Genomic DNA, 10,809 nt, shown 5'->3' on the forward strand with positions numbered 1-10,809 from the left:
AGGCCTTCGTTAAGAATTGTGATTAATCAGAATTTTTCTGAAGGAGTTAGAATTTCTGTGAAGAAGGGAGGCTGAAGCAACAGACAGGTCAGAGAAAGTGTCCTGGTGGACAACTGGAAGGTATCTTTCTGATGCCCCCTGGTGGCCTTGTACAGCTAAAATTAACCAATGTGCTCCCGCCGCTTTTAGCCCCATACACACTGGACAAAATCCACCTTGCTGGGCGTTCTGGACACACTCAGCTTGCACTTGTGGAGCCAAAGCCACATGACCTAGCACTGACATGGAGCACAGCTTCTTCCCCTGGTAAGAGCTGATTTTGAGACACGAATATGAAGAAAAACCCAAATCTTATAGTTCCATATTTCAAATTTCTATATTGCATATGTGTGCATGGTGATTAGATAGCATCCTCTGGGGAACAGAACAGATTTCCTTTTTAACATTTAGTATACATATTCTTACCAGGCCAAGCGGTGCTGGGTGCAGTTTCTTATAGGGAGGCTCTCAAAAAGGCGGGCAGCTCTGTGTTGAGGACAAGACACCACTCCTGTATCGTCCCAGGCTCTGATCTAAGAAATTTAACATTTCAGTTTTACCAGCACATTCACGATCTCCAGGAGAAGCAGGCTAAAAATTTATGGGATCTTTTTTTTTTTAAAGATTTTATTTATTTGAGAGAGGGAATGAGAGAGAGAGAGAGAGAGAGCATGAGAGGGGGTTGGGTCAGAGGGAGAAGCAGACTCCCTGCTGATCAGGGAGCCCGATGTGGGACTCGATCCCGGGACTCCAGGATCATGACCTGAGCCAAAGGCAGTTGCTTAACCAACCGAGCCACCCAGGTGCCCAAAAATTTATGGGATCTTATGCACCTTTTTCAGGAAGGAAAACATGGAGAAAAAAGGACACAGAAAGACCAACTGCGGAAGGTGTCCCCCTGCCATTCCAGAAAAGGCACAGCATGCCAGTTCGATTCTCAGTAAGTTGAGGGGCCCGGGGCGGTGGTCCCTCTCCATGGGTCTGCTCCCTGCAGGCAGACCATCTGCCACACCAAACAGCTTTACCTAGACAAGGGAGTTGCCTATTGTATTTTTTTTTGCAATATGTAAAAAATTAAAAATGGAATAGATTCAAATGGATCAAATGTGGTCAGACAGGGTGAAAGTGCCCACCTGTGTTTGTGCGGGAGTCCCAGCACTCCATGCCCTCAGTTGTGAGGTGGCCTCCACTCTGGGTGTCATCCTTCCAGCATGACCCAAAATCCCCACCTGGTGAGCTTCCTGGCCATGGGAGACTTGCTGCCGACTTGTCCATACACATTTCACAGAAGCAAAGAAAATTAGAGCTGGGAGGAGACCAGGAGAGCACGCAGGGCATGGAATTCAATGATTTTTAGTCAGAGGAGTCTTCCTCCAAAGGTAGTTTAAGCAGAAAAACATCCCCTGGCAGAACCACCCTGGTTGAGGAAGAGGTGAAGCCGAGGCCTGCCTGTTCAGGCAGCTCCTGAGCATGAATCCCCACCGAGGCTGGTCTACCCTGTTTATACACAAGAACCAGGGCCAGAGACCTAATGAGGCTTGTTCATGCTCATACAAGCTGTGGGCCAAGAGCCTTTCCTTCGACCCAGTGTTCTTTCTGTTCTGTCATGTGTAGTTCTACTTCTTCTCCATAGATGATTCATTTTCTTCTTCTTCTTCTTTAAAGACTTTATTTATTTATTTGAGAGAGAGAGAGAGCGAGCACGAGCAGGGGGAGCAGCGGGGGCAGAGAGAGAATCAGACTCCCCGCTGAGCAGGGAGCCCGACACAGGACTTGATCCCAGGACCGCAGGATCATGACCTGAGCCAAAGGCAGACACTTAACCGACTGAGCCACCCAGGCGCCCCAAAGATTCATTTTCTAATAGTCATAGTAATGTTTCATCAATTGAACACCTACTACACCAGATGCCATACCAGGACAGGCTTTCCGAGTGTGGTCAGAAGGCTCTGGGGGTCCCTGAGACCCTTCTGGGGGGCTGTGAGACCCTCTCTTTCCCAGCTACATATCCATGCAAGGCCGATACTGCAACTGACTAATGCAGGTGCAGCCGTTGAATCCAGCTGCCTTCTAGTAAGCCAGGTATTCAAGACACTTGCCAAAACATAGAATACTGCCACTCTTCTAATGCCTTTCATTTTTAAAAATAGCTTTTTTGCATTAAAAACCTGTTATTGTGGGGTGCCTGGATGACTCAGTGAGTTGAGGGTTGGATTCTTGGTTTCAGCTCAGATCATGATCTTGGGGTCATGGGATGAAGCCCAGCATCGGGCCCTGTGCTCAGCACGGAGTCTGCTTGTCCTTCTCCCTCACCCTCTGCCCCACCCCCGACTCTGCGAGCTCATGCACGCATGCTCTTTCTCTCTCTCTTAAATAAATGAATACTATTTTTTAAAAAACCGGGGTGCCTGCGTGGCTCAGTTGGTTAAGCATCTGCCTTCGGCTCAGGTCATGATCTTGGGGTTCTGGGATCGAGTCCCGCGTTGGGATCCCTGCTCAGAATTAAGTCTACTTCTCCCTCTCCCTCCCCTTCTGCTCCCCTTGTGCTCCCTCTCTGTCAATTGAATAAATAAAATCTTTAAAAAATTTTAAAAAAAACCTTATTTTATCAGCATGAAATGAATTACTGTTGGTTTTAAATGACATAATAAAAATATTTTTAAATGTTTCAGTTTAAAATTCTATTTAAAAAAAGCCTTAGGACTTGCCTTTCAGTCTTGGGAAGATCTGAATGATTCTGCACAAGCAAAAATGACTTGAAATTTATAATAGATCCCTCTCTAGCAGTCCATCTTCAACCGACTGAATGTCATATAATAGCTCTTCTCCAATGCAGGGTGAGATTTTTCACCACGAGTACAAGAAATGGCATATATTATGATACAGGATAGATAAAAACTATAATAAGTAAAGCTCTTTAGGGTTCTCAATTTTAAGAGTGTAAAAGGGTTCTGACAAAAAATTTGAGAACTGCTGACATAGTGCATAATATTTAGCTATCCTTATATCCCTGTAAGTAGAAATTATTATCTTTATTTTACAGATAAGGAAATGGAGGATCAGAGAAATTCAGTAACTTGCCAAAGAGCTGGTGTATTTCTACTGCTGTATAGTGAAGTATCCCAAAATATAATGGGTTCAAAACAACAAACATTTTCTATCTCAGAATTTCTATGGGTCAGGAGTTTGGGAGCAGCTTAGCTGAGTGATTCAGGCTCAAGTTCTCTGATGAGGTTGTAGTCAGATGTTGGCCAGTACCACCCTCAACTGAAGGCCTGACCGGGACCAGAGAATCTGCCTCTATGATGGTTCACTCACATGGCCACTGGGAGGAGGTTTTAGTTCCTCACTGTGTGTGCCTCTCCAATAGGCTGCTTGAGTGTCATTATGGCATGGCAGCCAAGTGATCCAAGAGAAAGACCAACATGGAAGCTTCAGTGTCTTTTATGACCTAGTTTTGGAAGTGATACATCATCATTATCACTTTATTTGTGAGAAGCAAGTCACTAAATCCAGCCCACACTCAAGGAGAGAAGAATTAGGCTCTACCTTCTGAAGAACATATCAAAAGAATTTGTGGACATATTTTTAACCATCACTGCTAACTAATGGCAGACCCAGACTTCAAACTCAGGTCTATCTGAACCTCATGCTCTTTCCACTATACAACCTTCCCAAGGAATGCCCTCAATTCTTTATTGCAATTTCCTTGAGTTATGGATTGAGAAGGAATTCAATGACTATTTTTTAAAAAGATTTTATCTATTTATTTGAGAGAGAGAGAGAGAGAGAGAGAGTGCATGCACGAGTGGGAGGAGAGGAACAGAGGGGAGGGAGAGAATCTCCAGCAGACTCCACACTGAGCATGGAGCCCGACTCAGGGAGCTCAGTCTCATGACCCCGAGATCACAACCTGAACCCAAACCAAGAGTCAGACGCTCCACCAGCTGAGCCACCCAGGTGCCCCTCAATGACTACTGACTGAGATATGGAAAAGAAAAAAACATCCCTAGAGCTCATCCCATCGTGACTTACTCTTTGAAAGATAATGTTACAAATGAGCATAATCACCAGAGTAGCAAGGCAGGTAGCGTCGGCAGAGTCTTTGTCCCCCGGTCTCACCTCTCCTGGAGCTGAGATGTTGCTTGAACACCCAAGCCTGATGTGCTCACTTGTCTGGCCCAGCCTCTCACACTCTAGCCTTACCTGGAGGGCTCCATCGCCCACAGCCTGCCAGGTCCTAGACCTGCACTAGACACACACGCTCTCTACTACTAGCCCCTCTGTGGCACAGATAAGGGCAAAGCTATAATTCAGTTTCCCATATCAGCTTATGGATTTGATGTAGAGAAAAACCATCTTTCCAACTGTCTGGGTGACAAAACACAAGCTCTTGGCCATAACAGGGTCTGAGAAAAGAATGAGGGTGTATCAGGGCAAATCTGGAAAAATATCGATCTTGCATTTGTAATTGGTTCAGTGGGCCACGTTCTCACGGACCCATCCATTCAGCAGACCTTCCCTAAGCACCTCCATGTGCGAGGAAATTCTTGAGGCTTTCCTATCAGATCTGTTACTTACCAAAACATCTCTCAGTTGTCATAAGGGGATTCCAGATGTCATCCCGAGGCTGGGAACTCCCCTTGGGAACACAACTGGGGAAGTGGACACTTTGGCGCCCACTGGTTAGAGCTGCCACACTTTATGACTCTAGTGAAGAAACTCACACTTCCTTTGTGTAACTTGGGCTTTTCCAGGTTCTGCTGTAGGCCCCAGATGCTCTTCTGCTTCTGGGACTGGATTGCAGAGTAATAAATGTGAGAACTGTGGCACTAAGCGTCATAATTCCCGAAGAGTCTATGGCAAAGAGCCACTTGAAGGTGAGCGCGACTCGGGGCCCTTGCACGGAAGGCCTAAGTGGGGACAGCTGCTGTCCACGGTAGTGAGTTGTATTTTTCATCTTTTCTTTTTAGAATTTCATTATAGATACAACATGCCAGGAGAGAATTACTTAAACCCTAACGAAAGAAGTGCCTTTGTCAAGCTCTGCTTTTTAAACGAAAATAAAAATTCTTCACCTTGTAAGTACCTCTGCTGCACGATCTCATCTTTGTAAGCAGGCTGCTCTCCCAGGCATGCGGGACCCGCATCACACCGGCCACTCCTTCCCTTGTGGGTGTGGGGTGGGCCCTGCCCTCCCCAGCCTGCTGCTTGGCTCTCCAGTACTCACCGGAGGCCCCCGCATCCTGGATGGCCAGAGTCTGGGCCGGGGCTGGGAGATAGGAAATCCTAGCAATAAAGGACTCTGAAAGTTATTAAGTGCTAACTCAGTGTAGGTTGATAACAAATAGTAAATATTTGCTACACAAATGACCAACTGAAGAGTCACTACTAGTATTGCTATTATTCAGGAGTGGTGAAAGCTTTAAGTATGTCCCTGCTAAAAGTCCGCATGTAAAGAAACAGACTATTTTTATACTCCTTAAACATGCTAATTTCAATGCAAAATTTTGCTGTCTTTGGAAAAAATTAAAAGCCCACAAACATTTATTTATAAAGATGAGTAAGACATGGCTCCTCCCTCCCCGGAGTTCACCATTTATTGAAAGGAACTCGTACCCAAATAAGGGAAGTTCGTGGCAAAATGTGGTGCCAGAATTAACAAAGTCAGAGTGTGCTGAGGGAACAAAATGGAGGGAAGGAAATACTTCGCGTTTTGCTTCTGAACCACAGCCGTATCTGGTTCTTTGACATCCTCTCCTTGTGGGAAAGTTCATACCTCTGGCGCTTTCTCTCCCTATCTGTGGACAGGGCATCAGGGAGACTGTTTCTAATCTTTCACAATTGCCAATTTCCAAGATGAAGGAATGCCATTTCCCAGATTGAACTCAGCTGTACATCCCCTACGCGCCCCCCTCCAGCTGCCAAATCCTTCACGTGCATGTATTCTCTCGAGATGACAGCCACTAAAACTCTGCAGAAGCAACAGAGCAGATTTCTTTACTATCTCCTTGGCCTTTGGGTCTACAGTCCATGAGACTTGTCATTCCAATATATGAGGAAATGAGGGATCAACTGAGTCATCTGAAGTGTGACTTTGAGCTGCATTAGTAAATATATAGTGGCCAAGAGGGTAGAAGTCATAGGGAGGCATTGCTCAGCGTTGAAAAGAACCTTCCAGAAATTGGAATGCAGTGGGCTGTTGTGGGAGGTCCTGAGCCCCATCTGTAGAGATGTCTCTACAGATCCCATCCGGAGACAGTGTACTTTGTCAGGATGTTGCAAATGGTGTAGACCAGACTAGAACTGGACAAGATGACCCTATGATCCTTCCCAACTCTGAGTTTCTATGTTTCAAATAAAATCCAGAATTATATTTGGAGACTAGCAAAAGATTAAGACTGAACTCTTTAGTATCGCTGCTCATCACGACTTAAGTTCGGGTGGTCAACATGACTAATTTGGACTTTCTAGCTTCTGCTCTGCCTTTCATCTCTCAGGGACAATGTCTCCCAGTTCCCTTGTCAAATGGGACCCTCCTGAGGGGGAATGAAGCCTAGCTACGAGAGACTGGCAAGTAAGACAGGAGACCAGGGAAGGAGAACCAGCAACAGAGAAGGCATATTTATTGGCCATTGACTCTTCTTTCTTCCTTTCCCTGGCTTTCTTCTTGTCTTCCATGGTGTCTTTCCTACATTTGTCTTCTTTTCTCTTTAGTCTCTATTTTCTGGAATTGTCTTAGTAACGTAATTTAGTTTCTGACTCCTAGAAACCTTGCTCATGTGTTTGGAGAAGACTTCAATCCCCGTCAAAGGGATTATCTACCCCTCCACTTATCAGATGAAGTAGCTGAGTGCACAGAAGTTGGGTGGTATGCTCAGGTATCACACAGTAGCACCCAGCCAACCCCAACCTAGACTCCTGGTCTTGTGGCTACTGATAAAATGCCCTTTAAAAGTTGAATTTCTTTTCCTGAATTCAGAAGACTTGAAAGTTCTTTGTTTTCTATGTTCCCTAATTTTCTTACTTTTTAAAATTTCATGAAATATTTCCTTCATACAGAAAAGTTTGGGAAATGATACCCATATATCCACCATCTGGGGATCATTTTTGATGCTCTGAATTTAATCATAGCTAACATTTTTCAGCTTGTTCAAAACCAGAATGGATCTGTTCCCAGACATCAAATCCAAAATCCTCTCATGATGAACATGAGCCCATACCAGGAAAGTAAGTATTATTTTATTATTAATAACAACAAAAATGACTACCAATTAGTTGGATACATACCGTGTGCTTAGTGCATGAAATTACTGGCCCAAGATCACCTAGATCATAAGTAGTCGAGCCAAGATTCAAACCAAAGTATGGCTGATACTTCAAACGTTCATTTGTTCTTCAACAAGTATTTGAGTGTTAATAGCAGCCTCTTGTGCTGGGTTCTGAGGGCACAGTGATTAAATTAAACTACTGTCCCTGCCGTCATGGAAGTTACTTTTTTGGTAGAAGAGCCAGTCTTTGTAAGTGCCAAAAAGGGGATGTCCTGAGTGCCATTACCTAATTTGGAGGTTCAGTGAAGCTGAACACCAAAGGATAAGTGTGAATCAACTAGCAAGGGGATGTAGAGGTAAGAGTGAAGACATTCCAGTCTAAGAGAGCTTGCTGGAATGGGAAGGCCCCTTGGCAAGTTCTGGATCAGTGTAGTATGCATGGCTGTGGGCCATGATGGGGCTGGTGAGGGGAAGCTGGTGGGATGGGTAGGGCCAGACCATGCAAGGGCTTGTTGGCTACGGGAAGGATTTCAGACTCTTGAGTATAATAAGCCAATGAAGGGTGTTTGTAAAGTTTCTTAGTGTTTTAAAAGATCATTCTAACTACCAAAGGAGTGGGAATGGAGTAGAGGAGTTAAGGATTGGAGCACAGCAGCCAAGTAAGAGGCTGGTGCAATATTCTAGGTGAAATGATGGTAGCTTGGCCAAGGGTGGTAGAGAAGGAAAGAGAGAGGTCTAGTATTCAAGAGCTATTTAGGAGGCAGAATCAATAGTGTAGCAGAGTGGTTAATAGTTCAGGCTCTGCACTCACTCACTCAGTCTGAACTCACTAGCTCCTATGATAATGCAGTGCAGTGTTAAAGAATGTGGCCTCTGGCGAGGTCTTGGGTTTGCATCTTGGTTCTGTGTCCTGGAGCTGGTTGCCTGACCTCTCGGTGCCTCCTTTTCCCCGCATTTCCCCATTATTCCCCAAATGGGAATCATAATAGTGCCAAACTCATTGAGGATTGGGTCAATACATATAAAGCACTTGGAAAGGTACCTGGCATTCAGCAAGTGATGGCTATTATTGTTGATCATGGTGACCGATTGGATGTAGGGAGACAGAGGACTCTGAAGCCCACACCCTTCCCACTGCACCGCACTGCCCTGCTCTGCCTGGAGTTTTTCATTAGCTAGGGGCTCCTGATGCTCATGTTCTCTGATGCTCTCAACTGGACGACAGATCCAATGTGTTAAACTAACCTGTGGAACCAACTCATGTGAATGTGGTAGGGGAGGGGGGCGATGAAGGGAGGCTTTGGGTCACAAGCATTTGAAGCCAGACTTTCTGGAGATGACTGCTACAAGTGTCCTATGTACCAAAGAAGTAATGCTTAATTAACAGAAGGACTCTTAAGCCAGGGGGACGTGAGGATGGCTCCATGGCCCACCTGTCAACAGGCAATGTCTTGTGGCAACCCTTAAGGCCACTACTCATTGTTGTGCAAAGCATAACACCAGGCAGTGCCCTTCACATACACTGTGAGTGAAACCTTCCAGAGCTATGCAGTGTGCAACTGGAACAACCGTACATGGTGACACTGGCCCCCCTTATTCACCCAGACCATCAAGAGACGAGAGTCATACTTACAGTGTAGTAGGCAAGGGGAGCCTGCTTAAAGAGGTGCTGCTTTTATCTTTCTACTGCTGCTGCCTCCTTACTCTGTAAGCTCACTGGTGCTAGAATGAACTCAACTCAAAGTGCCTGCAATTGGCAGATTTGTGTGCATTTGTTTTATAAATATGCAGGGTAGAAGGTTGGCCCGAAAAGAATGAAAACCTAATAAAAATCGGAGTTTTTCCTCTTTCTTTGGCAACAGAAGAAGAGACATTCTGGGAGAAAACACCCTTCATGGTTGTGGAACAAACTATTTCTGTGGTCAGCCTCAACAGGACTATAGGCAAAAGACAGAGAGAGCACAAACTCCTCACCCCCAACACACACACACACACACACACACACACACACACACACACACACAGCCATTACTGAACCACCACAGAGCTCAAGGGGAGAGGGGAGCTTTATACAAATATGCTTTTGCCTTCCAGAAAAAATCTTAAGGTTTTCATGACCTACCATTCAGACCTTGCTACACCCTCACCCCATTTCCACTCCTGCAGGATTTCTGGAAGCAAATCTTTAAGCAACTTTGGCAGTACCGAAGAAACAGAATCTGAGGTGAGGACTTAGAAAAGAAAAACAAAAACATTCTAGAATCCTTGCAGCTTGTAAGTATGGTCTTGACCACAAAACCAATGGCTTTTAAATTATTACAGTATGGGGGCGCCAGAAAATGCTCCGCTAAACACAACTTGTGCTCAGCACTAACACAGAGACACACAGCCTGAGCAGCCACGTGGTTTGTATTATTCCTAAATTGGTTCCAAGGGAAATTTCCTGGAGAAAGTGTTTTGTGGGTGGTGCCTCGGCTACAGAATCCCTTGGGCTAGGAGTGAAGGCAGCGGAGACTGTTTCCAGCCGCTCCCAAGTCTGTTCCAGTGACACTGGTGTTAGAACGGCCTGGTTCCCAATTTTCCAATCAAATTCCATGCCACTTTCAAATGCTTCCAACGCAAGCACTAATCCCCCTGGGTGCGCTCTCAGGGGTTATGACTCCTCCGTCCCCTTCGACGACCCCCAAAGGGCTTGCCTTCTTTCTCACAGATCTCTTCCTCTGTGGCAGGGCAACAGCCTGGCAGGTTGCTGATCTCACCCTCTGGTTCACACTCATCGGTCACGTGTTGGGTCTTTTTTTTTTTTCTGTCCCTTTCCCTAAAAAATATATTCCATCTCAGACTGGTTTCCTAGGAAACCAACCGTCAAAAACAGTAATAGACTGGGTGGGAAAAGAATACTCCAAAAATTCCACCTTGCAATGTTTAATAATGAGATAACCCAATTAAGAGAAACAGTAACTTTATACAAATGTGTGGACTTTTCCTCTGTAGATTTTAAACTCGTCTTTGGCTCATGCCCTGAGGACAGCAACCATTTTGAAAGACACTACTGATCGAATGATTACAGCTATTGCAGAAGATCTTGCCAAAGTACAGAGATGGAGGAATCGACTGAAATACTAGTTCGACCCAAGGCAACTGAGAACTTAAAAAAAAAAGACAAATGCAAAGAAAACTGATCTTCCCCCCAAGAGTATCTTATTATACCATTTAGGAAGGTGACTTTCTAGAGAAAATACCAAAACCATAAGAAATGGGGGGGGGGGCACCAAGTGCTTAAAAAGAAAAAACAATGGATCCCTGATTCTTAAAATTGAAATCAACAAGTATTTATTTAAAATAAATCTTATTCCTAACTCATAATAAAAGAAATCAAAGCAATAAACTAGGAGTGCCTGGCTGACTCTGTGGGAAGAGCATGTGACTCTTGATCTCAGGGTCAAGAGTTCGAGCCCCACCTTGGGTGTAGATTACTAAAAAAAAAAAAAAAGGATAG

General features: G+C 44.9%; 1 protein-coding gene across 7 annotated transcripts in view; it reads left to right on the top strand.

Moving 5' to 3' along the window:
- The window catches only part of AKNAD1 (AKNA domain containing 1), a 61,214-nt gene extending 50,726 nt beyond the window's left edge, over positions 1-10,488 (top strand). For 6 of the 7 annotated variants that reach the window (XM_025872326.2, XM_025872327.2, XM_025872325.2 and 3 more), the window contains 6 exons: positions 882-979; positions 4,797-4,919; positions 5,013-5,120; positions 7,188-7,269; positions 9,405-9,534; positions 10,305-10,488. In XM_025872326.2, the coding sequence (XP_025728111.1) occupies positions 882-979; positions 4,797-4,919; positions 5,013-5,120; positions 7,188-7,269; positions 9,405-9,534; positions 10,305-10,436 (673 nt within the window). In that variant the 3' untranslated portion in view covers positions 10,437-10,488. The remainder of the gene's footprint in view (positions 1-881; positions 980-4,796; positions 4,920-5,012; positions 5,121-7,187; positions 7,270-9,404; positions 9,535-10,304) is intronic. The other variant, XM_025872331.2, reaches the window with a different exon arrangement.
- The last annotated feature ends 321 nt before the right edge of the window (positions 10,489-10,809 follow it).

This window comes from Callorhinus ursinus, unplaced genomic scaffold (assembly GCF_003265705.2).
Source record: "Callorhinus ursinus isolate GAN/ISIS: 27379988/994484 unplaced genomic scaffold, GSC_fseal_2.0 scaffold9, whole genome shotgun sequence".
Taxonomy (NCBI): domain Eukaryota; kingdom Metazoa; phylum Chordata; class Mammalia; order Carnivora; family Otariidae; genus Callorhinus; species Callorhinus ursinus.